The following is a 26,692-nucleotide window of genomic DNA, read 5'->3' on the forward strand; positions in this document are numbered from 1 at the left end:
TTGGGTATACAAGATCAAAATTAAGTCTGATGGGTCAGTTGAGCGCTACAAAGCACGTCTTGTTGCTAAGGGTTTCTCTCAACAATATGGTATGAATTATGAAGAAACTTTTGCTTATGTAGCCAAGATGACCACTATTCGTACTCTTATTGTTGTTGCACCTATTCATCAATGACATATTTCTCAAATGGATGTCAAAAATGTTTTTTTAAATGGTGAGCTTCATGAAAAAGTCTATATGGTCCCTCCGCAAGGAGTTTCTCATAATCAAGGGGAAGTATGTATGTTAAAAAAGGCTCTATATGGTCTTAAACAGGCTCCTCGAGCTTGGTTTGAGAAATTCTCTTCTATGATCACTTATCTTGGTTTTCGCTCTAGTGAACATGATTCTGCATTGTTTATAAGGTCCACCACTTATGATCGCATTATACTTTCTCTATATGTTGATGATATGATTATTACAGGTGATGATGTTAGTGGAATCAATGAGTTGAAATTGCAGTTAGCCAAATAGTTTGAGATGAAGGACTTGGGAACTCTTCGCTATTTCTTGGGGATTGAAGTTGCCTACTCTCCTAGAGGCTACCTTCTTTCTCAATCCAAGTACATTGTCAACATTCTTGATCAGGCTCGTCTTTCTGATACTAGAGCAACATATACTCCTCTTGAGTTGAATGTGAAATATGCTCCCTCGGATGGTGTTCCTTTACCAGATTCCACTTTGTATTGTACTTTGGTTGGTAGCTTAGTGTATCTTATGATTACTAGACCTGACATTGCTTATGTTGTTAGTCAGTTTGTTGTCTCCCCCACTACAGTACATTGGGCAGCTGATACTAGAGCAGCAGATACTCCTCTTGAGTTGAATGTGAAATATGCTCATTCGGATGGTGTTCCTTTACCAGATTCCACTTTGTATTGTACTTTGGTTGGTAGCTTAGTGTATCTTATGATTACTAGACCTGACATTGCTTATGTTGTTAGTCAGTTTGTTGTCTCTCCCACTACAATACATTGGGCAGCAGTTATTCGGATTCTTCGTTATCTTCGAGGAAATCAATTTCAAAGTCTTCTCTTTCCATCATCATCCTCATTAGAGTTACAAGCTTATTCTGATGTTGATTGGGTTGGTGACACCACAGATCGTAAATCCACCACATGGTTTTGTATCTTTCTTGGAGACTCTCTTATTTTTTAGAAGAGTAAGAAACAAGACATTGTCTCTCGCTCCTCTACAGAAGCTGAGTATCGTGCTATGGCATCCACTACCGCTGAAATAATTTGGTTGCGTTGGCTTTTGTCTGATATGGGTATCTCTCTTTCTGAGCCAACTTCGATGCACTACGATAACAAGAGTGCTATTCAAATTGTTCACAACTCGGTCTTTCATGAACACACCAAACACATTGAGATTGATTGTCATTTTACTCGTCATCATCTTCAGCATGGAACTATTACTCTACCGTTTGTTTCTTCTTCTATACAGATTGCTGATTTGTTTACAAAGATGCATTCCATTAAACATTTCCGTTTTTTAGTTGACAAACTCTCGATGGTCCATGTTAATGCATTGTGAGTTTGAGGGGAGATGTTAGATAATATTATTATATATTAGTAGTAAGGGTATTTTAGACAATTCTATTCTTTTATATATATATACTCATTGTAACCATATTAACTTCAGTTTGGTTCATTATATGTTATGAAATCCTAAAGTGGTAGTTCTCTTCTTCCTCTTTCTTCCTCTTTTGATTGTTAACAAACTCAAATATGGTATTTTTGAGTTGTGCAACTCTTAATATCTAAGCCCACATCTAAAATTCATTAATACCCTAAAGCCTTTTTATATAATTAATATATGGTTCGAATTTTATTGTTTTCACACTTTGAGATGTTCATAAAAAAATGTATCCTTTTGAGATTGCCTCTAAAATAAATGTACACTTTTGGCTTGAGATTCTTGATTTCATCCACCATTTTTATCCAAATGTTGCCTTGTTAAAAAATGTATCCCTTCTTTCAAATAATTTTGTCAAAAGATATGATTTATATTTGTTTTTAGATATCAATGCACTCTTATATTTCAACTTATATCCTTTCCTTACTTCTTTTTTTTTTTTTTTTTTTGGAGAAAAAGAAAAGAAAAGAATACATAAGATAAGATATAAGATTAGACTATAGACGTTTCGATTTTAATTTTAATAAATAAAATCCAAAATATAAATTCTCAAAATGCAACTTACGTGATTTTGATCAAATAGTTATATTCAATGATGGCGTGATTACAAAAGTTTTTAAATTCAACAAATAAGTTAAATATTAAAAAAATCACAAAAATGGAGCATAAAACTAAACCTTTTTTTTTAATTGATTATTTCAACACAAAGGGTGCATCAAAAGGGGAAAAAAAAGACAATGTTACAACATTTTTGTGGTTTAACATGAATTTATCATTAATATATAATCCTTCATTTGTAATTCTACATAAGTGGAAGCTTGTCTCTTTTATTGATTTTGTTCCACAATCACAAAGATGGTACTACATAAAGCACAATTACAACAATAACTAAAAAGCAACGATTGATGAAAATACTTGTGCTTGGTTTTATTTGGTTACTTTATTTTCATGTGGTAGCATCCAATGCTAATATAGTGCTAAGATTCATTGGATTCATATATGCCTTAGAGCCAGACATAATTTCTTGCACAATAAGCCTGTTTGCTTTTTCAGATGGATGAAATGCATCCCAAAATGCATATAATTCTCTATTTGAACACAAGTTTGAAACTGCTGTGCATAGCCCTAGACCATTGTAGGGTCCTTGTCCACAACAAGCTACTTTAGATGTTTTGAAACCTATTCAAAGCACAACAACATGAAGTAATATTGTTAGTAACCTATCATGTCATTGCAATTTAAAAGTATGATGTGAAAGGAAAGTTTGTAGAATTACCAAATTGTGAGGGGTTACTAACAAAATTATTGTGCATTTTGGCTGTGTTTGCAGCAATGAAAACATCCCTTCCAATTTTCTTGTTGAGTGCTAGTAACATGCTTTCAAGTTGAGGGTTAAACAATGATGCAGCTTTTTGTAATTCAGTAGAACATTGTCCATTTCTACCACGTTGTGCCAATTCTGAAGGAACACAACCTAACGGTCCTGTTCCTGTTACAAGAACTCTCCTAGCTCCTAAATCATATAGTTTCTGCAACATTTATATAAATAAATAAGAAATTCTTAGAAAGAGCAATGGTAGAGTCAAACATTTGAAATTGCTTGGTTCTTTGTTTTTTGTCTTATCCTTTCTTGATTTTCAAATAACAAAGATTTTAATATTTTATAATTTAGTTATTTAATAAATGATCTACCGACTCTGCCAGTAATTCAGTAATATACTAATTAAAGGTAAGGATTTTTTGACTGAGATGTTCTGACTAATTTTTTAACCCGAGTTTTCACGAGTGATTCATTTTAAATAATTGAAGTCAATTATTTGATTTTTAAAATATTTTTCTATATAGCTATTCTAATTTTTAAAATTAGCATTTATCTATTTTTATTTTTTAGAATTATGAAAAAAAATTGTAAAAGGTATTTTTCAATTTCTTTTAAAACTTTTTAAAAGCTAAAAGTTCTCTTTGAAAGGTCAATCATTTATTAGGAACAATAGTCGAAGCCTCAAAGGCACCTAGACAAAAGACTTTAAATTGATTGATTACTATTTTGGAAACTATTTGTTTAACTGTTTTACATTTCTTAAATTCTTATTTTTAAAACTAAAAAACCAAAATAGATAATATGTTAAAAAAGTTTTCTACAACTATCTTATAAAAATAAAATAAAATCATATAATCATATTCTTTTATTCATTTTGACAAAAAATTATACTTTAAATCTTCAACAATATCGTAATGTTAATGTGATTTGATTTAAATTTACTTTGAATTCCAAATTACCACTGTAATTTTACTGAGTAAATATGTACGATTTTTTTTTATGTTTTTGATTAGTAATACCTAATAAATATTTATTCCTGATCAAATCAAATTAAGAATTATTCTTAAATGGGATGTTAGTGTTATTAATTACCTGCAAAAGTTTTTGGTACTCAGAGATAAGATATTTGACATATTGAGGTAATTGATATTGACGAGACCTTGCTGAATAAGGCACCAAATAATAGTTATTTACAAAATCATTGCCACCAACAGTTATGAGAACAAGTGCTTCATTCACACGACTTTTAGCTTGTGCAGCTCCAATTATAGCACTTAATCTATTTTGGTACTCTTCAAAATACTCCAATTGTCTATACATTCTGATCACATTAATCTACAATACAAAATTTCCATTTATATAATTAGTCATTTCAATGTGCATACATGTAATGTCTTAAAAATAATTAAATTTTTATATTGTAGTGAATTTTTTTCAAATTATGTGTCAGTTTAGTGGTAAGAGTGTGACTTTATAACTTTAAAATATTGAATTTAAATTTACTTAAAATGATTATAAAATTATTATTAGTGTTAGTTTAACAAATAATAATTTTTTCGTTTTCTGATTGTTTTAAAAAAAAATTGTTGACATTAAGGATTATTTGTGTCATTGGATAATGTAATTAGAAAAGTTAAGAATAAATTTTACAAATTGAACTCCGGTGTCATTGAGTATTCCAATTCCAGCTGAAGCAAAATTGGCTCCAACTAAAAGTCTTTCCCCTCTTAATTCAGGGCTTAAGTATGGTAATGTTGACTCTGCTCCAAGTTGTTGACCTAAAAAATGCGACAAAAAGAATGTGTTAATGTTCGTTTGATTATACAAAAAGGGTTCAAATGTACATTAGTATTTAAAAAATTGGATCAAATTGATTGATTCAATCAGTTGAACTTAAAACTAATCAGTTTGTTGGTTGATTTGTTCTCAATTGTACACAACATAGTTGAGCCGAAATGAACTAGCTAGGTTAAATTGGACTCAATCATTACCAACCAGTTGAACTGAAAATCAGTCAATCTGATGGTTAGTTTGATCTCAAATGTACACAATATAATTGTTCCGAAATGAACTAGCTAAATTATATTGGTAGAATCCGTCGTTTTTATTTTTATTTATTTTTTATATTTATCATTTAGTTGAACCGTTTGAACTATAATTTAAAAGTTTCATTATTTGATCTCTAGTTCAATTTTTAAAAACATTGTCACGAATTTTGTAGTTAACAAAACAAAAATGAATGTTGAATCAAGAAGGATGATTAATCAAATTGTGTCAATTATAAAGATATGAAATTAAGCTTACTAATAAGATCAGGAATATTGTATCCATTAGAAAATCTTCCAGTTGGTGCATGAGTTGGATAATCAATGCCATAAGGTGGAGCATCAGCACGTGCAGTTGTAGCCAAGTAATTGTTATTTCCACTGTCAACAAGTGAATCACCAAATACAAAGAAAGCTCTTGACTTAGCTTCCACTCCTCCAACAATAAAAACTATACTAAAAATTATCAAAGGTACAAAACTTGACAAAGAATAATATGCCATTGAAAATTAGCCCTAATTTAGATGTATATATTGGTATGTTAAAAGAAATTGAGGACTATAGGTTTTTTTTTATGTGTGTGTGGATGTGGAAAGAATACATATGATTCAAGACTTTATATAGTTGTGAGATGTCCGGCTCCCTCTTAGTGTTATAATAACCTACCTGTCTTGTTCCTACTTCTTTTTGAGAGGTGATTTATAGTGGCTTTTTTTATTTCAAAGGATTCTTCTAAATCTTTTTATTTATTTATTTATTTATTTAAATAAGTGAAGTGATTACTATATATATATATATTTCATTTTTTTTTTTTGCATCATTGTTATATTCTTCATTTTGGTGTGTTATTGTTTTAATTTATCGTCTTATTGTAATGTTTATTTAGTTCAGATTGATAAATTAGATTTGATTCAATTAATGACTTTTTGGCATCGTCAACCTTACATATCTAAAGACATGAGAATTTCGATTTCATAAATTTTTATCATTTTTATAGATTTTGTCACATTTATGCTATTAACTTGAGTGTCGTAGATTTATTCGTAAATTCATTTTTATTTGTTTAGGGAATATGAGTTGTATTTTTTTTTTTTTGTCAATACAATTTATACTTGAATAAACCACTATAGATTTTTTAAGTAAAAAAAAATGAACCTTTTTTTTTTCCTAGTCATAGTTTTATTGTGATTTCTACTAGCATAGGAGGTGCTTTAAGGTGGTCTTTAATAATGTAAGGTTTTCTTATGTTGTATTTCTGTAAATGGTGGCATTTTTACAAAAGTTTAAATGTGATTGGTTGGATTCATTAATATGATTCAACTACAGTTGGAGATCATTATGTCTTTCATGTACTTTAAGTAAGTTGTAACTGCTTTTTATATCATTTAATTTTACTTAGCCAAATTAATTTATACCTTAGGAAAATTATATGCAGCATATAGTTAAGCGGTTGTTATCCTAGCTAGTTTATTAGGTATAATAATTTATTGATGGATAAGTTTTCTCGAAAAAATAAAAATAAAAAGTGTAATTCATCCAAATCAAAAATGAAAATTGGCTTGAATAATTTCTTTTAGAAAACAAATTCATTCTTCAAAATAAACTGAATACAACCTATAGCATAATATACATTCAAATCACTTTCTAATAAGCTGGAAGTAACAGCATGCAAAATGTCATGAACATTGCTACACAACACTACATTAATAAAGTTAAATAATTTCAGTGGTCGTCATGAAGAAATTTAATATACGAACCCAAAAGAAAATAGCAAGCTATAATTTCAAATTTTGTTGAATAAAACATGGTACTATTTGGTACAAAAATTATTTGTGAAAATTATTATGAATGTTTGGTGAAGGAGACAAAAAACGATATGCAAAAGTTATATTTTTTCTGGTTCCATTTTTACACTTGTTGTTCAAACTCTATATCATAATTGATTACCCTATGGTTATATTAATAAATGTGCATGTAATCAATTACACAATTATGAACCTCAATATATGGTCCTGGTTTGTCGTACGTTCTCCTTACTTTTTAATTTTTTTTTCTTTCAATAAACTCCTTACATTTTTATATAATCATTAAAAATATATTATATTTAATTATATTAATTTTAAATTGTATCTCAATCAATTTAAATTTTATTTTCTAAAGAATAAATTTATTTTTATGGAAGATGTTACATGAAGAAGAAATTTAAAACGGGATTAGGGGATATATATTAAAAGTGTAAACTAGTAGAATCAACAATTTTCTATTATATATATATATATATATATATATATATATATATATATCTTTTTAATAAAAATTTAAAATGTAGATGTGCAATCGGGTTTTTTCTTTTTAAAATAACGATATTCATTCATTTAAATTAAAAGAATATACCAATTAGGAATGATATAAATTCGCCAAAAATAAAAAGGATAAATTTACAAATAAATTTGCAGCATTCATGTTAATAGCATAAAAAGATAAAGTATCTACAAATTTAATTAAATTAAAAAATTATAATATTTATATTTTTGGATCTTTGCCACACTAAAGTCATTGATTGAATATGTAAGTCTCGATTTAAAATTAATTTTCAATATGAATGAAATAAACATCATAATAAGATGGCTAAACTAAAAACACCACACCAAAATGATGAACAAATACGGTCGTTATTAAAACAATGACAAAATAATAAAAAAATATATATAAAAATCATTTATTTAAATTAAATTATATAAAATAAAAAAACTACATAGAAAGAAGGATGATTTCAAACTAAAAAAATAAGTCGAAATAATCTTCACATCTTTTCAGAGAAGAAAAAGTAGAGTTATAAAGCAAAAAGTTTTAGACAACTAGGTTGAAAACACGAGTCCACCTTGCCTAATTGGTAGGATGAATTAGTTGTACAACCGTTTGTTGTCTGAGTGGGTTATGAATGATTTTTTCAATATAAAACAACTTTAAATTGATGGTTGAGTGCATCCAATAAATCTTGAGAATTAAATAAAATTTAAAATGAGACTCTTCAAAAATTAACAAAAATAAGATTAGAGTCTTTTAACCCTAATTATTTACAATTTAAACAATTTTGTATGGATACAGTATTAAAAACCTTAACATAAATATTGAATACATTATTGAGTAATTTGTTATCGAATTAATTAACTAAAATTAGAAAATAAAATTTATATTATAAATACTAAAAAAAGTTAATACTGAAAATTAATAATATTAATTAAATAAAAATATAAATTTAAAATATAAAATATTTAAGATTCAAAGAGAGTGGCTTCACTTGCGTTTTCCTTAAGTCGAACTTAATTGATGATATATATATATATATCTTCTAAGAAAATATTGGAAATAATAATAAGTGGATGTTGATCAAACCCCACATGTTTACTATTTTGATCGGATTTTAATTTTTTGTAATATATTAGAAGCAGGTAGACAATAGGATCCATCTACACATGGAAAGTACTTCTATAAAGGACTTTTTTCGAATTAGAAAGTCAGGTGGGTGGATCAGCTAAAATTAAGCTCTCAACAATAGTTCCATTTACTTCATGCAAATATAGCAACAAATGACGTTCTTTAGTCATAGATTTTATACCTACTCTAAAGTTGTGTTAAGTCAAACGATGAAATTTTTTTATAAATACAAATCTAATTAAAACATAAGTAAAAATAAAATGTAAATAAATTGCGAGTAAAATAAAATTTTGATTAATTGAAATGTGTCTAAAATGATCATTATAATAGATACTTGTGTCTAAAATGATCATTATAATAGATACTTATAGAGTGAACATTATAATCTAACTCCTATATTATTTATGACTGTGGTTGTTGAGACAAAATATCAAATTAATATTTTGATCATAATCAAACAAAGTTAATTAATCTTCTAATTATGATTCTAAAAGTGTGTTGCTATTTAACAATGTGTTTTTGAGTGTACTAATTGAAGATAAATATTAAACATAACAACACAAGATCATTTTGAAAAAAAGATCATTTTAAAAAAGCAAGATCATTATGAAAAAGTAAAATAATTTTAGTTATTAAAAATAGAAGTCTGGAAAAACGAAAATCGTTCTAATTTTTCACATCTTTCAGTCTATTCAAGTAAAAAACATTCTAGTGCGCGAAAGAACAAAACTTTCCTTAAACAAGATTGTTCTGGTTTACGAAAGTACCACACTTGTGTACACAAGATCATTTCTGACAAATTCAATCCAAAAAGATCAACAAAGGCAAAACAAAGCATCAAGAACAAACATCAAGGTCAATCTCTAGTTTAATGGCTAAAGTAACAAGTACAACTAAGATAGAAATGACAAGACATTGATACTACATCTCTGAGCAACATGCGTACAAAGCAGAAAAAGCATGACATCAAATAGCTGTCATAAGTTCTCAGTCCAGCACTTACTTAAAACAAAAATGAAGATTGTTCTAGTTATAAAGAAAAAACATTCTCGTTATATTAAAAGTGGACAACTGGTAGGGATGACAATTAGACCCAGATCCAATGGGTACCCGTAAAAAAAACCCACAATAGGTAAGGTAAAAATCCACATAATGGGTATGGGCACGATGACGGATAATTACCTGCAAAATTAAGCGGGTATGGGTGCAGGTACAAGTAATTTAGTACTTACTCCGCCTCGCACCCGCACTTATATAAATATATTATTTATTTATTTATTATATTAGTGTTTAGTTTAATTAATTGTTTTCTTTTATATTTTAACATCTATTAATATCATTGGACCACTACAACATTTATAATTGAAAGATAAACGTTTGCAAACTTTTTAAGAATTTGATTATGATGAATATGTAAATAATTGTGATTTTATAACTCAAAGTTATGTCGTATTAATCGTGACTTTATGATTATACTTGCAACTTCCTATCAATTATTTTTACAGATCTCGAATAATATTGTCGTATGACTTGCAACTTCATAAAATATTATTATAGATATTTGAATGTGTATTGCAACGAGTGTTCATTTGAAATGTTTTGAGTTATAAAATATTTTGGTTTATAATACTTTATGATTGAATTTAAAATATTTGAATAATTTTTAAATTTAATCACAACAATATCATTTGTTTATCGATCTATTTTAGTTAAAGCGTGAGTAATGGGTATGAGTACTTAGGTACATAAAGGCATAAAGGGTAAGGGTACGGGTATTAAAATTGATATCCAATAGGGTACGAGCACGGGTATGAGTATTTTTTTTAATTGCGGGTATGGGGACGGGTAGTACCCTACCCAAACCCTACCAATTGTCATCCTTAACAGCTGGATTCCCAACGACTACATGAGTTGTCACAAGCCTTCATCAAACCTATAAAAGGAATCTCAAGGTCAAGGAAATAGAAAGATTTTAAAGTGCAATCAATCACTTAAACAATCATTCTTGAGAAATCTAAGCTCTTCAATTAAGCAAAAACTCCAGTTTTGTTTCACTAGATTTAATGATCTATATGTTGAGAATCAAAACTCAAACATGTGTTTGATCCATCAATCTTCTTTATTATTTTATTTGAAACTCAAAACTATAGTACAAAAGATAGTTTGAGTATATTGTAAAAACCCTTTTGTGATTTAAAGGTGACTTGTAAAAAACCATTTCTAGACTGAAAGGTAACTGTTGGAAAGCCTTTCAAGATTGAGAGGTGAAATATTATAACTGACCAAGATTGATCTCGAAAGTTGGTGTAAAAAGCAAGAACATTTTTGTTTGAGCACTTTAGTAAAAAAAACTCACAAATTGTGAGGACTGGACTTAGCCCACTTTGAGTGAATCAAAATATATTACTCACTAAACATAGATCACATAGGAAAATTTTCTTTTGATTTCACTAACCAAGAACGATCTACTTTTGTTGTATTTGAAACCAAGATTAATCTTGAGTTTAACTAAATTTAAAAACATAAATTAATTTCAAAAAGGGGAATCACAATTCAAACCCCCCTTCCGATCAAATATTAATTTGAAAAATATTTACATCTCTTACTTTGTTTAACTCAAATATTTCAACAAAACAATTTTTGAATATTGAATTATCGGTCAATGCTATATTGGAATTATATTTGATGTATGACTATCACATATGACTTGATATGACTAAGAAAGACTCAACTCTTGGTTATCTTTGATGGTCTCTCCATTCACTCCCTATGACCTCGATTGTTGATTACTTTGACTAATCCTAAATCCAACTGCTTATTGTTCTCGATTAACAACTTAAAAGACTTTTAGGTGTAAATAAATACACATACATCTTTTCGTTGACAATCCATCATTATTATTATGCTAACTCCTATCTCAAACTCAAGGTCAATTGATAAATCTAAAATATTTTTTTATGGTTAATAGCCTGATTTATTTAGTTAAATACAATTCTACAAGGTACTTGCTCAATCAAGTAAGTTATGTTGGTTTTACAAATGATAGTTCAATCACGAAACTAAAAATTTTGTTGGAAAAAATAATCATGGTTGATAAGTCATTGCTCTATCGTTCATCTATTGAATTATTGCTTAACTTGAAATCGCAGAAAAATTAGAGACTAAAAAAATAAAATTAATCTTTTAACTTAGCATCTAACACGTAACAATAAGATTAGAGATGAATTTTGTCTATTTTTGTCTGCCACAATTTCAAATTTTTCTATTGATCTAATCATCAGTGGCAAAGTAACGATCGCCAAACTCCCCCAATCCGGGGATGACACGAGAATCCTCGTTTAGTGATGCATCAATCTCAGATGTAACAAGTTTTAGCATTGGAAATCTTTCACAAACTGCATTTATTCCTTGTGGTGCCTGCAACATCATGCAATTTAATTTATTTTGCTAGTAATATGAATTATATAATATAGTTCATTGAATCTAAAATGCACAAGCATAAGTCATAGTGACTCACTGCTATTAAGTTTAGAAAAATGATGTTGGCTTCTGATACACCCTTTTTGAGTAGTAGAGAGATAGCTTTCACTGCAGAATTTCCTGATAATTAATATAACTATTAGATAATGCAAGAGAACTTGTGAACCAAAGGTGTAAGATAGTGTATATTATTAATATGAGAGAATAGAGAGTTATGTAATATAATTTGTTAAACCTGTGGCAAGAACAGGATCAAGTAGCAGCACATGTCGACTTGCAATATCAGATGGTAGCTTCTCATAGATTAACTGCATCATCACAATGTGAGATTATGAGTTAATCACTTGCGATTAAGTGTATGTTTGGATTGACATTGAGTTTGACAGAATTTCATTATATCATTGTGATTTTGGCAGAACTACAGTTAAAAGTTTCAACAAAATCATAGTACTATACTGATTTTGTCAAACTCGTCGTGATTCTAAACATGTGGAGTGTAGTGTGAATAAGAAAATGCAAGAATGATACAATGTATTGGCATTCAACAAACCTGTCTGCCATTTGTACCATGTCCATGAATAAGGATTTTACCAATTTTGATTCCTTTACAACATGCTCTCAATGCATTTTCCATGCTTTCTCCACTGATGTTACAAGATGGATGGAAGATTAATTCAAATAAAAAATGTTAATAAACATGTTTTATATGCTTCAACCACCTAAAAAGTTTTAGGGGAAAATTATGGAGTCCAATTTTTTTTACTCATTGGACAATATTTGCTCTATGTATTTCTGATACTTAGCATTGTAGCTAAGAAAAGTTCATTAGAATCGACAGAGACACAAACATCAAACATTGACATGTCGATCCCAATATGTCCTACTCAATAAATAATTAAATATTGAGAGTGTCACATTTAATGAGATATGATTTGAAATCATTGTTATAAATCGGAGACACTTTTTACCTTACAAGTCAGCTTTGTATGGTTAAGTTAATAATAAAATTGAATAACAAATTCAAATTTAAAGTATCTTCAATAGAAATATACATCGCATCTTTTAATCCAAAAAGGATCAAGCACTTAAAATTAAGTACCTTCTAATAATTGATACTCCACATAGCCTGCTACAGAAAACTACACCAGAGTATACAGATCCTGCATCAACAAGACAAAACATATGAATTCATTATCCTTATTGTTGGAAATATTAAGTTTTATATGTAACTAATATACATAATAGGTGAAAATAAGTTCACAATTTAAACCTATATGAAAAAATTTATTCTTTTACATTGTTTTGGTAAAAGATCAGAATATTTTCTATTGACTTCGGCATAAAACAAAAATAAATCTTGCAAAAGATCAAAAGAATGAGAAGAAGAACAACACACAAAGATTTACATGGATCGGTCAATGTGACATATATGTCCAGTGACATTTGAAGAGTATTGTATTTCTTGTGGCAATGGATTTATATTTTGGTCATTTAACGAGAAATCCTATCGGTTCAAGCTCTTCACTTTTTCAACAAACCTTCCATTTTTATCCTTAATATTTTGAGCTTGAAAATATCGGGTCGGACCATTAACATGATTCGAGATATCTCAACAAGATAAATTGATGGAATGCATATTGTATCATAGTTGATGATTAGCTAAATGTAACTTTTGGAATAAGAATCTTTTATGTTTAAATATTATTTTGTACTAATACACTTAAAAGTTAAACATTATTTAAAAATTGAGACTAAAGATAGTTTCTAAATATTAATTCTTCTAAACTCATGAATGTATCTTTTAAAGATTAAACTATAAAAACCCACATAACATATAAAGTGGACAATAACTAGAAACAATGGACTTGTTAAGTCCACATGATTGATAAAAAAAATAACTACCTGTTGGTGTTGTGACTTGTTTTTCTGTAAAAGGAAGGTGACCAAGTCCATGTTCAACAACCTAAAATTCAATTCAAAAATCATCATCCTCCAAAATTTATTAACATGTTTCAGCATTATTACTTCTATTCCACGACACAAAAAAGAGACTCGACACTGACTATAGATACTTGTAATAATTTAAGAAAACATAAGTGATCGAATATAATCATATATGTCAATGTCATTTCGATGTCAGACAACAGGATCGAACACCGAACAAGCATACAATCTGAAATCTACGTGCTTAATAACTTCTATTTACACAAAACTTGTTTACCAGTCTAATAAGACGGTCCGAATAAAAAACAAAATCATGCTTTGTTGTTCTGACATCACGGATTAGTGTATGCATTCCCTTTATCTGAATACAAAGATAACAATTTAGATTCATATAACATTATCATAAGCTTTTTATCAATATTATTTTTTCTGTACAAAACAAAATAAGACTGTGAGAAATTTGTTACCTGAAATGTTGAAAAAATGACAAAAATATTTGGATATATTTTACAAAGATCATGTTGGCCAAACTTTGTACGAATATTTTGAACAATCAAGTCAATGGCAACATCATTATCTCCTCCACCAGGGATGATAATATCAGCATATTTTTTTGTAGGAAGTACAAAATCTTCAAAACCAGGCTTTACAAATCTGGAATACTGCACATTTTTCAAAAATTAGTTATAGAACAATCTCAACAATTTTTAGTTATATGTTATTAAGCATTCACACAAGCACAATTACCGAACACAATATTGCATAGAAGAAAAATAAAGTTCACTAACTTGGTCTAGAACATTTTGAATGTTCCTTCCACGTTCAATGGCAAGACGTTCAATCCTTCGTGAAAGGCACACATCAGAATCTGCATTGCTTAAACCATAGTAATGTTTTTAACCATATATTAAAATGAAGAAAACAATAACATTATAAGACATTTCACAACAATGATGCATCATTTCAAAATAATATGTTCAACAATGTAAACATTTTAATCTCATGATTAATTAACCAACCTTCATCAACAAAGATCTTCATGTTCAAAAGATCTCGGACACGAGAATCATGAAGAATTAGTATTCCTTCTAAAATTATGATATCTGCAGGGTGAACCTATAATAGATTATGTCAACATATTGCATTCAAATCAATAACCAAACTTTATATTATAATGATGCATCACAATTAAGTGAGGTTACTTTTAATACACAAATATTTATAATTTTAGAAAATCATATTAATACCTGGCGTGGAGGTTCAATTCTCTTATGGCTATTGATATCATAATTTGGTAAGGTAACAACTTGTCCATGTTTTAATTTCTCCACACTTGAAAGCATAAGCTCTGTATCAAATGCATCTGAAAATTAAACAAGGAGTAGCAATTATTCTTGTTATCTAATAGATTATATTTTTCAAACTAATTATGCATCAAATTTTGGCTTTCATCTGCTACATTAAATTGAAGCAATGTACTTACCAGGATGATCAAAGTTGTAATCATTAACTTTTTGTAATATTTTGTCACTCAATGAGTGGTAAAATGAGTCCTACAAAATTATGTGTAAATAAATATAAGTAAAAATTCAAGAATCAATTTTTCTACATTGAAATAAATTTGGAAAAAGAAAATATAATAATACCATTGAAAACATTTCACATAGACAATAAAAATAAGCGCAATCTACACATTAGTTTATCCAAAATAAATAAGTAAATCAAAGGGTACACATTATGAAGAATTAATTACTTGATTAATGATAACAATACGTTGATCACGAAACTGACTATTTATTCTGTTACACACGGTTGTTTTTCCAGATGCAGTTCCACCAGCAACACCTGAAAATTTTGATTTTTTTTCAAACAAAAATTTTGTGTATTATTTAAAAAATAATAATAATAAATATAATCTTTAACAAAAAAAAAAAAAAACATTATTTGTTACCAATGAAGAAAGGTTGCTTAGGAGATGGTGGAGCTTTAGATCCATTAGATTGGACAGAAATCTTGTTCTTAATATTGACATTCAGTGCCAATGAATTCTCTTTTTCAGAATTGTTCATCTCTATATGATTATCTATATATCTATGATTTTATTGTAACATACACATTCATATTCATCTATGATTGAGATCAAATCAAGCATTAGACACCTTTTTTCTCTGCTAGTGTTTGGGAAATTAGTAACTACTAATAGAGTATTATTTTGTTTGATCTAATTAATTAATTAATACAATATTTTGTGTTGTTGGTTATTAGTTTCTATTTATAGAAATTATTATTAAAACATAGATAACTAATATATGATCCAATTTGTTTTGACCAATAGATGCGGATTTGATTAGTTATGTATGTCCAAGTGTTACATAACGATGGATACAAATTGGATTTGATGCTACATTAATGGATAATGGATTAGTTGCTACCATGCACCACTAAGCTAACTTTTTATAAATAAATATAATAAATCGAATATCTAATTAAATCTTCTTAGAAAAATATAAAATGAAATATAAGATAAATATAATAAATTGAATATCTAATTAAATCTTATTAGATAAATAGTTATTTTTGATAATATTTTATCTTTATCATTCATTAGTTAGTTAAGTTGGTTTTATATTTGTTATAATTAATTGAACTTGTTAAGAGATGTTAGAAGTTATTAACCTTATATAAACTCTCATTTGTAATCTTTTGTTCTATCAATAAATATAAAGATTATTTAGAAATCTTTTCATTTTACTCATTTTATAATAAATCTCCATGTGTTACTCACTCGATGGATATGACTAACTTGATGTAACATTTAAAAATATTTGAAACAAAGAAAAAACTTTTAATTCATATAAAGGGATTAAAATAAAACTTAAAATAAACATAAACGATTAAATACCTAACTATAAGCCTAAAAAATAAATGTGAAATCACACTCTTAAATTTAATTTTAAAGTATATGAATTTATCCTATCAAATGCTAAAAACATATTAAATTACGGAGAAAAATTTAAAAAGGAAAAATGTGAAGTATCGCTTTAAATCAGTGACTACATATTTAGTGGCAATTGGCAAAGAAGCTAGACGAGGATTTTAATTTTTCCACTCTAATTTTCTTTATTAATTTTATGTACATTTGTCAGTTAAGAAAATATCAAATTAGTTTTTTAATTTTTATTGTAATAAGTTAGTCTTTTATATTTTTATAAATTATAATATTGAATTATTTTTAGTTATAACTTCATTTCTTTAATTTTTAGCAAGAGATTTTTAAAAAATTTATTATGAGTAATTTTGTCATTTATCATATATCAAAAACAACATAATATATAAATTTTCAAGTGATTTTAAGATCTAGATTTAGAGAATTTGTGTTTAATTTTAAAATACCTAAAATGTATTTCACTTTAATTATCTTTTATTTAATTACTTTTTAAAAAAAAATATTGAAAATTTACAATTTTACGATTACTGCAATTAAAGCTCTTTAAAAATTATGAGTTTATTAAAAAAAATTGAGAGAAATTTTAGTATAAACATAAGAAACAAGTTTGACGTGTAAAAAAACGACTAACTTGCCCTCCATCTTTGATCTCTTCCACCTCTTCTACTTGTTATTCATTATCACTTTATTTAACAAAAGATAAATAAAATATGTTTGATTAGGATATTGAAGTCTTGTACTAGCAACTTCACCATTTTCACGTGTATCAACCGATTGTCTTTTCTATTTGACTAGTTGTTGTGGACGCCCAATTTTAAAGAATGTTGACTACGTTAGGGATCTCATTACATAAGTGTTCAATGTAATATTTATTTAAATTAGACTTTAAGTGTAAAAAATGTTTATATTGTTATATTACAATTATTTATAGATATAATTTTAAAAGTATATACAATAAAAGTCAAATATTATGTAAAATGAATTAGTCTTTTGAGTTATACTCTCCTCGTAGAATTAAATTCTAGCAAATGCATAACTTTTGAGAGGAATAAAGTAATTAAATGTAATTTTATAATTCAGATGATGAAAAACCACAAGTTAACATATATTAATTACTTGTATATTTTTCTATATGTAAAATCACCATAAAAAAATCATTAATGATTGATTCATATATTCTTATTATCTTTAATAAATCAATCTGGTAAACGTTGTAAATCCTAATTTCTGTATATAGGCTTGTATATTTATAGTTATAATTTTTGTATTGTCATTCTTATATTGATTTCAACACTACATATTGCACACTTTTGCTTCAAGTTTCAACAACGCAAATATCTCTTTCAGTTAATTATATTTATGAATTTCACCACACGCCTTCAGCATCCATTGAATATCTAATAGAAGTTTAGTTTGTTTTACTCGTACTAGAAGCTTAGTTAATATTTTGCTTAGCAAACTTAAGATTTCATTATATATCAATAAATATATATTTTCTGTATGCCAAAATAATTAAAGTCAACTAATTAAGATGTTACATGTCATATAACTAATAGCTACTTATTGTGGTAGTTCAAATTGAATTGAAACAGTGTAGGGAGTGTAGTTTCAAGAGTTTGACGATCACAGAAGAGTACACTTGTTTTGGTTATTCGGCGCGTGGAGAGTACCTGCATGCACTCCATCTAACTCCGCGAGTGGAATAGGAGGATTTTGGCGGTTGCGCCGACATAGAATGCGGAAGATCGTTGGATCTATCAAACGGTTCAAATTGTCCAAGATCGTGCAACACTAAAGAGCGTTCAACACTCCAAGAGCACCAAGAAAATAAAATATTTGCAATATTCATAATAAAACTAACAAAAATGAGAAAATAATTTAATATTTGAAACTAAATATACGCACCAACATTTCACTTCCATAGTTTGACGTCTTCTTTATAAAAAACAAGCTAACTTTATTTTGATAAAGAAAAATCACTTTCACTTACATTCGCATCACATGATTCATACGTAACCTATATTATACGTAACCTAGCTATATCTTATCTACTTTAATAATAACTATATCTTATCTACTTTAGTAATAGGTCTCTTTTTTTATGAAAATGATGGAATTACAAACTTTTTTATACAAATATTTTTTTAAATGAATTAAAATAAGTTTTTAATTTTAAAAATTGTACATTAGATTGTGGAAAAATTGGAAAAAATAATTATATTTTTAAATTCTTATAAAACTATTATGCAAGCAAGTTTAGTTCTTATTAAAATAGAAAAATGTATTTTTAAATTTTTTCCAGATATATTTATAATATTATAAAATGATTATTCATAGAAAAATGAGCTTAAAATTTGATATCTAGATCATGTTTTTGTTCTTGCTAAAAAATTTATATATTTTTATCTATCGTTTATAATGTTTAAAAAATTTATATTTAATCCATGTCAAGTAAAAAATTCTAAATTTTTATTGAGCAATTTTTTTCATAATATTATAAATATATTTGTAAAAAATGATTGTTGAGATTTCAAGAGGAACTATGATTGTTTGCATATTTTATAGAGACTAAAAAAATATTTAGTAACATCTATACATAAAGTTGACACATATTTACTACTATTTTTCTTAGCATATGTGGAAAAAATAATATGAATTCATAATTAAGAAAGGAGTAGTATTCAATTATTTTTGCTAATTCTATTATTAAAATCCAAGCAGACATGCTAAACATTAACCCTTTCTACATAGTGATGGTAATTTGACTCATACATATTAGATACTCGTAAAAAGTATATTCCACATTATAACTACACGTGAGATCACAAACAATTACCCTTAAAAGATAAGCGAATATAAATGTAAGAATTCGATAATTTAGTATCCACTTAGATACTCAAAGGATACAAATACGATGTTTATGATTAATATGCAAATACAAACTTGAGTATGTGAAGACCATATTCATTGACTACTTCTGCAAAAATTATTTATTTGTTTTGACTTAAAGGTGCTTATCTCATTTTATTGATAATGATGTATTTATTTAATACAATGTGATATATCTACCATAAGGTACAAATAAGGATCAAATGTGATCTCCTTTGTAAATGCACGAACAACCTCATTTATTTCTTTCATAATAAAACTCAACAAGAGATTTATAAGGGAAGAAGAAATACTTTATTTATATTATTTGATAATATCATCAAATTCAGATCTATTAGGTACTAACAAGTGAAATGTATCAACTACTACTTTTTGCGTTCAACTCAAAGTCCACCAGTTTTTATTGTAGGTCATGTACTCGTTCGATTGCTCAGAACAAATCAAGAAGCTTTATATTCATAAACATGTGCAAACCATTATGCTTTAGTTAGAACAAATTATCCACGCTCGTTTATGATGCACATGCCAATATCCACATTATTAGAAGCATCTACATTGCATTTGTTTCTATCCATCAATAGCTCTAGTGAACAAATAATGTTGATTTCAATAGCATTGTTACAACATAATTATCTAAATAGAGAAAAAAAATATTAATAAAAAATAGATTTAATTTTTATATACGATCGACATAAAAAAAAAGTTAACTGTCAATTTGAATTTTTATTAACTACATAACAACTAGACTAAAAAAATTGAAAAGGGTGTCTGATTTTGTAATTTGTGTAAAATAATTATTTATGTTATTTTAATTTGGTTGCTGTGAGTAGAATTAGAAAATGCAAGACTCCATGTTCATTCCTTCCACCTCCATCATTCCCTTGTTACAAATTACAAATAATACAAAATTTGATTAAACAAAAATCAGAAAAATTAAAATAAAATAATTATATATATATATATATAAAAGAACAGATAGCGCGTGTGTTTCAGGCTTTTAGCTCTTTCAGTCACTCCTTTTCGCGTTTTCAGTAATCGCGTTCTTACTCTCTCTCTCTCTGCATCGCGCTTTTTAACTCAAACCGCGATTCCAGAATATTCCAACCGCTATGTTCCTTCACTTTCCAGATCCAGGTATCTTATCTTCACTTTCCATCGCTTTCGTATCTCAATTTCAATTTCACTTCAAAATTCGCTTCTTTGAATTTCATTGCATGCAATTTCTGTTGCTACATGATGTCGTTTTATTTTCTCCATCTTCGTTTTTTTACGTTCACGAATTTCATAAATTAAGATTAACATTAACATTAACAATTTTTTCGCAATATTAATTTTCTATTAATCCAACCGTGTTTACCGATAGATACGGATTTTGTATGGAAATTGAATTTATATTTATGCTTTAATTTAATCGAATTTTATCTATTAATTCAAGCGTGTTAATTGATATAAATGGATTCGTGGTTGGATAATTGTGTGGAAATTCAATTATTATTTAGGATTAATTTAATCGACTTTTTTGTATTAATCTAAGCGTGTTAATTGATAGAAATGGATTCATGGTTGGGTAATTGTGTGGAAATTGAATTGTTATTTAGGGTTCAATTTAATTATTATTTTTTTCTATTTACTGTTGAACGAGTTTTATTTTTTTGTCCATTTATGGCTTTTGGATACCAATTAGAGGTTGCGTGTGTTGATTGTGTTTGAAGTTTTTTTGCGGCGGCTATATTGGTTTTGCATTCAAATGTTACTTAATGAGGGTTTTTTTTGTGTGTGCATATATTTTAAAGGTTACTTAATAAGGTTTTGCTTCTTCAAGTCGGCAAAGTTTGTATGAATTAGTCATTGTGCCATAAATTGAGAATTTGCTTGGAAATTGGGAAACTTCAACCTTAAACAAGATACCTTTAGATCCATTGATCCATTTATAGTGTCTGGAATTGAATTTTGAGTTAAATTTGATAGTTGGGAGGATTTTGATTTTAGATTGGTTTTGTGCTGAATTTTGTTAGGGAGATAAGTGGGGTTTAGGAATTGGGATTTTGTTGTTATTGTTGTTGTTTTGGTGTTTTTCAGAGAATTGAGTTGATGGGGGGTCAAAGTTCTAAAGAGGAAAATTTGAGGCAAGATTCATCTTTGCGTTCAAGTTCATCCGCTTCTTCTTGGAATTCATATCCTGACCCTCATTTGGGTTATGGTCAGGGTGGTTATCCTTACACCTATGAGTCACAACAACCTTCTTATCCGACACATCCGTATTATGACGCACAGCCTCCTCCTCCTCCACAAAACTATGGCTATGAGCCTCAAACTAGTGGTAGAGTGCCCCGCCATGACGACAGAAGAAAGTTAGAGAGGAAATACTCAAGGATCGCTGATAATTACAACTCCATAGATGAGGTAAAAGATGCTCCGCATTCCAATTTTGTACAGTTTTATCTTTAGCTTCTCAAGATATCAACCCATGTAGATATTTTGTATCTTATCGGGAATTGAAGTGCTTTACTTCTGGATTTTTGTATTTATTTAAAAAAAAATTATTTGGCATTTAGAGATCCAAGACTTCCTATATTTTTAAAATATTTTGCCATTTAGAATTTGGAGATTAAAATAATAATAATAATCACAATAACAGTGCAATTGCAGTTGATTGTTATATTGAGGTAGATTTTAAAGTAGTTTGTCTTGTGCTAGCCCAACAAAATACCTGTGAATGGCTGTTCTGTCACCGCATCTTGTTTCCCCTTTTGGCCATTTAAGTGCACTAAATTGAATTTACTGAAGTGAAAGAGAAAGGCCCTGCATGTTAAGTTTTTTGTTTTCCCCTGAAGAATTTAGAGCTATATATTTTTACTATTTTTGTGTTGATATTTATGTGACTTAGCTGAAAATAAGTATCTTGCAATTTGTGAATTTCCTTCTCACTGACAATGGTACTTATTCATGTATTTATTTTGGGAAAAGGAAAACTAATGGTTCTTTATCATTATTTCAATTCTTAACATTCTAGTATTTTTTATACTTATATCTCATTACAGGTGACTGAGGCTCTTGCACGTGCAGGCCTTGAGTCTTCCAATCTTATTCTTGGAATTGATTTCACCAAGAGCAATGAGTGGACAGGTTAGGCCACATTAATAAATTATTGTTTTCTAAGCTAAAGTTTTTAATTTATGCATTATTATGCTGTTGTGAAATATATCCTCAGCTTGATGTTGCTTTCAGGAAAGCGCTCATTTAATCGACAAAGCTTGCATCACATTGGCAATGGTCCAAATCCCTATGAACAAGCAATATCCATTATTGGGAAAACCTTGGCTGCATTTGACGAGGATAACTTGATTCCTTGTTTTGGATTTGGGGATGGTATTTCTCTCAAAGTTCTCACAACTCAGAAATTTTAGGTTTTTTGTTTATGTTTTAAAATTTGCTAATGGGCATTACTGTGATATGATGGCAGCATCAACACATGATCAAGATGTCTTCAGTTTCTTTCCAGACGAAAGATTTTGCAACGGATTTGAAGAAGTTTTGAGTCGGTATCGGGAAATTGTTCCAAGTGTTCGACTTGCAGGTTATATATCTATTACGAATCTTGTTGTGCTTATGGGAATTCTACTTATTGATGATATAGATATTGTTGTAATGCTGAGCTAATCATACTTATGTTTTAACATCAGGCCCTACATCCTTTGCACCCATTGTTGAAATGGCCATGACAATTGTTGAGCAGAGTGGAGGCCAATACCATGTTTTGGTGATAATTGCAGATGGCCAGGTAATATATTCTTTATCCAGTATGTATGGTGTTTGTTATCTTTGAACAAATCAGGAAGACTGGATTGCTTGCTTTCTTCTTCATTTGTGCTTCAATCATTTCAAAGGAAAATTTAGTTGGACAAAAAATCAAGTTTTATGCTGAATTCCCTTTACTTATTTTTCCCCCCTTTTTTAACAAATGAATGTTCTTAATATGCATTAAGCATGTGAAACTACCATTGCTTCTGGGGTACTAAGTGTTATCAGTTTGTCCAAAACATCTTACTCTACATATGTACATGACTTTTTTTGGTGCAGGTAACAAGAAGTATTGACACTGAACATGGGAGGCTCAGTCCACAGGAGCAGAAGACTGTGGATGCCATTGTTGAGGCCAGGTGATTATGCTGCAAGGTTAATCTCAATAATGTTCTATTTTACGAAATATCTTGTCTTATTTACCTGCTCTGTGACAGTAAATTTCCTCTTTCAATCATACTGGTTGGTGTTGGAGATGGACCTTGGGACATGATGAAGGAGTTTGATGACAATATGCCAGCTAGAGCCTTTGATAATTTTCAGGTATTGAAGTGCATGCAGAACATTGATTAATACCGGTTAAAATGTTCTAAATAATTGGAATTCATCCCCTGAGTTATTGTGGAATTCTCTTTGTGCTTCTTTAGTTTGTGAATTTCACGGAAATTATGTCAAAGAATATTCCTTCTTCACGGAAAGAGGCAGCATTTGCTCTCGCAGCATTGATGGAAATTCCTTCTCAGTATAAGGCCGCAATAGAGCTTGATCTACTGGGGTAAAATTTTGATTCATTACCTTCAGTATTTCTCTCTCTCTATTTTTCTTTTTCTAAAAACAGTCTTAAGTTCATTTCTGACAAAATTTGTTGATATTTGTGCTTGTTTATCTCAAACAGTAGTCGGAAAGCCAATGCTCCTCAGAGAGTTGCCCTCCCAACACCCTCTTATGGTTCAACATCTTTTGGCACTTCAAAACCTTCTCCTGCTGCAAGTTTTGAGCGGAGTGTGCCTTCTTACCCCGACAACAGCAAACTAAGCTCAGCTCCTTCTGCCCCAAGTTCTACTTATGAGAATCAGGTACACCTACAAAGTGCTTCTAATAAAAATATGCCATGTTCTTGATCCGGTCTTTTGGATGCCAACATGAATGTTACTGGAAATTGCTTGAATTATATGAATATATTCTTTTCCATATAGCTTTTCGGGTTATCTTCACATGCCTCAGTTGAGTAATTAGATTACTCATCTAACAAAGTATCTACATGGTCGAATGGGGAAAGATTAGTGGCATCAATTACATGCTTATTTGTGCTGCATAGTTTTATGGTCTCATTTCCCCATTTTATAATTCTATTGTCTGGTTATTGCTGTGCATTTCATATGTCTACTACAGGGATAAGGGATTGAATTTGAAATGGTTCATGTTTTGAGTTTATTAGTAGATCGCTGTACTATAAAATTAACAAATTAAATTGGACTTGTGCAGCTTTGCCCTATATGTTTGAGCGATCCTAAAGACATGGCCTTCGGATGTGGGCATCAGGTAAAAGCAATATTTTCAAGAGCAAATGTCCAAATTGGTCCCCAACAAAAACAGAGACCTATTAGTTTTGGTTCATAAGAATCTCAAATTTGGATCAAATTAGTCTTTGTTAGAATAATTTTTATTTGATCCACATTAAAGATTCTTGGATTAAATGAGTATTTTTATTTCTTAAAGACCGAATAGATCTTAGTGTTTTTTGCCTGGGACCAATTTATGTATATACTTCATTTTCAAAATTCAATTTCAATTTCTTCCCTTATTTCTGACGTATAGAACAGATAAGGAGAATGCTTATGATTTCTTTGTTACATGACAGACATGTTGTGGTTGTGGACAAGATCTTCAGACGTGTCCCATCTGTAGGAGCCCCATTAACACCCGAATAAAGCTTTACTGAGCAGCATCTTTTGTTGGGGGATGTTTATGTTGTATTCTTTGAATTTTTTATGTGGATGTATACAATATTAGATCAAATATTTGTTTCTGCTGTGAAAAGTGGTACTTTCTGTATGTAAGTATTCCTTGATTTTTTTTTTCCATTCATTTTTGTTTCTGACAACAATGATTTGACAACTTAGCCTAGGGTGGTACTTGTACAGTTTTAGTTTAAGTGAGTGATTTGGGTTTGATTTGTAATTTGTATTTATCGTGGCTAATGGCGAATACAATAAGATTTCCAGATTCAGACCAAAAGAATAAATAATGAAGTCATTTAAGAAAATGAGCTTGTCCTAACGATTTTACATTTCTATTATGTAAAGTTTTTTAGCAAAACAATCTAGAAGTCACTTATCTTAATTTGAAAATTTGTCATTTTATCTTTTTTTGTTTTTTTAAAGTTTCTCCTATAAGTATTTAAAATGTCAATATTGGAGTACATGAAACAGGATAAAAGAAAGTCAACTGAAAATCACCTTTATTTAATAAAGAATCAACTAAATTAATTGTCTAATTTGACTTGAAATGCACATTTAAAATGCAGTCATTTGGTTAACTCGCTAACTTTAACTTCTCTTTTGACACTTTCAACTGTATTGTAGTGAAATCCTTTTTTGGTTGAGCTCCATAGGTTTTTTTTTTTTACGATATCTCTGGGATTTGCATGTCTAAGAATGCTCATTTAATCGTTTAGTTTCTCGGTAGGATTTTGACCCTCTCTTGTATTCAAAAAAGGTGAAAGTTCATCTATCTTTTTATTTTGCTTCCTCATCCCAAACACACATGCTAGAATTCGATATTGTATTTTACACTACTAGAAGTTAGAATCTATTAAAAAGTTTAAAAAGATTGAGGGTTGGATGAGCATCAAAAAAACTTCAAGTTTTTATAGTTTGTGCACCCTAGTTAATATTTAGATGCATGAGAGCAGTCTTGAATCAAAAGAACTAAAATCCAAACCAAAACAGGAGGCAAAACCAATGCGCTTGACAAAAATTAGTAGGCATTTTCATTTCTCACCCCCAATGTTATTCGGATTGGTCAATCTTAAAGTGTATTTTGAGAATATAAGAGGCGAAAAAAGAATTAATCAAACTAGTGCCTACCTAAAAATGTATGGCTTACTTAAGTGTGTTGAGCGGGTCATGCATTCAAGTTGGCTTTAA

The 26,692-nt window shown here is 28.9% G+C and overlaps 3 protein-coding genes across 4 annotated transcripts; 1 reads left to right on the top strand and 2 right to left on the bottom strand.

Annotated features, from left to right (window-relative positions):
• Positions 1-2,337: 2,337 nt before the first annotated feature.
• Positions 2,338-5,717, bottom strand: LOC101513652 (GDSL esterase/lipase LTL1-like). Its single transcript, XM_004489488.4, has 5 exons — positions 5,304-5,717; positions 4,650-4,777; positions 4,092-4,334; positions 2,955-3,207; positions 2,338-2,857 (listed from the first exon to the last, which is right to left on the bottom strand). Exons 1-5 carry the CDS (start codon positions 5,545-5,547, stop codon positions 2,625-2,627), a joined length of 1,101 nt encoding a protein of 366 aa, XP_004489545.1. The 5' UTR covers positions 5,548-5,717; the 3' UTR covers positions 2,338-2,624.
• A 5,927-nt stretch (positions 5,718-11,644) lies between these two features.
• Positions 11,645-16,124, bottom strand: LOC101506685 (uridine kinase-like protein 5). The gene is made up of 14 exons (XM_004489557.4): positions 15,858-16,124; positions 15,660-15,751; positions 15,390-15,459; positions 15,154-15,269; positions 14,926-15,022; positions 14,695-14,774; positions 14,374-14,568; positions 14,184-14,267; positions 13,865-13,925; positions 13,062-13,122; positions 12,513-12,606; positions 12,198-12,270; positions 12,000-12,082; positions 11,645-11,899 (listed from the first exon to the last, which is right to left on the bottom strand). The coding sequence occupies exons 1-14, from the start codon at positions 15,973-15,975 to the stop codon at positions 11,753-11,755; spliced, it is 1,371 nt and encodes a 456-aa protein (XP_004489614.1). The 5' UTR covers positions 15,976-16,124; the 3' UTR covers positions 11,645-11,752.
• Positions 16,125-20,720: 4,596 nt separating this feature from the next.
• On the top strand, positions 20,721-25,767 carry LOC101513980 (E3 ubiquitin-protein ligase RGLG2-like). Of its 2 annotated transcripts, XM_004489490.3 has the most exons (12): positions 20,721-20,876; positions 21,822-22,145; positions 22,784-22,868; positions 22,971-23,111; positions 23,206-23,319; positions 23,426-23,523; positions 23,823-23,902; positions 23,981-24,086; positions 24,191-24,318; positions 24,439-24,619; positions 25,029-25,085; positions 25,405-25,767. In XM_004489490.3, the coding sequence occupies exons 2-12, from the start codon at positions 21,834-21,836 to the stop codon at positions 25,483-25,485; spliced, it is 1,383 nt and encodes a 460-aa protein (XP_004489547.1). In that variant the 5' UTR covers positions 20,721-20,876; positions 21,822-21,833; the 3' UTR covers positions 25,486-25,767. The 2 variants fall into 2 exon arrangements, with proteins under 2 accessions (XP_004489547.1, XP_004489546.1); XM_004489489.4 differs by lacking the exon at positions 20,721-20,876 and having other exon boundaries at positions 21,691-22,145.
• Positions 25,768-26,692: the final 925 nt, after the last annotated feature.

Source organism: Cicer arietinum, chromosome 2 (genome assembly GCF_000331145.2).
Source record: "Cicer arietinum cultivar CDC Frontier isolate Library 1 chromosome 2, Cicar.CDCFrontier_v2.0, whole genome shotgun sequence".
Lineage (NCBI taxonomy): Eukaryota > Viridiplantae > Streptophyta > Magnoliopsida > Fabales > Fabaceae > Cicer > Cicer arietinum.

What these genes read in the sequence shown, in the direction of transcription:
- LOC101513652 (XM_004489488.4), bottom strand. Translation starts at nt 5,547, where the DNA reads ATGGCATATTATTCTTTGTCAAGTTTTGTACCTTTGATAATTTTTAGT. An exon ending in ATGACACCGGAGTTCAATTT is followed by an intron (nt 4,335 to 4,649) that starts GTAAAATTTATT and finishes TTTGTATTGTAG; the next exon opens with ATTAATGTGATCAGAATGTA. An exon ending in AGTACCAAAAACTTTTGCAG is followed by an intron (nt 3,208 to 4,091) that starts GTAATTAATAAC and finishes TAAATGTTGCAG; the next exon opens with AAACTATATGATTTAGGAGC.
- LOC101506685 (XM_004489557.4), bottom strand. Translation starts at nt 15,975, where the DNA reads ATGAACAATTCTGAAAAAGAGAATTCATTGGCACTGAATGTCAATATT. An exon ending in GTATTGTTATCATTAATCAA is followed by an intron (nt 15,460 to 15,659) that starts GTAATTAATTCT and finishes ATAATTTTGTAG; the next exon opens with GACTCATTTTACCACTCATT. An exon ending in GAAGATCTTTGTTGATGAAG is followed by an intron (nt 14,775 to 14,925) that starts GTTGGTTAATTA and finishes TAAGCAATGCAG; the next exon opens with ATTCTGATGTGTGCCTTTCA.
- LOC101513980 (XM_004489490.3), top strand. Translation starts at nt 21,834, where the DNA reads ATGGGGGGTCAAAGTTCTAAAGAGGAAAATTTGAGGCAAGATTCATCT. An exon ending in ATAGAGCTTGATCTACTGGG is followed by an intron (nt 24,319 to 24,438) that starts GTAAAATTTTGA and finishes TATCTCAAACAG; the next exon opens with TAGTCGGAAAGCCAATGCTC. An exon ending in GTTCTACTTATGAGAATCAG is followed by an intron (nt 24,620 to 25,028) that starts GTACACCTACAA and finishes GGACTTGTGCAG; the next exon opens with CTTTGCCCTATATGTTTGAG.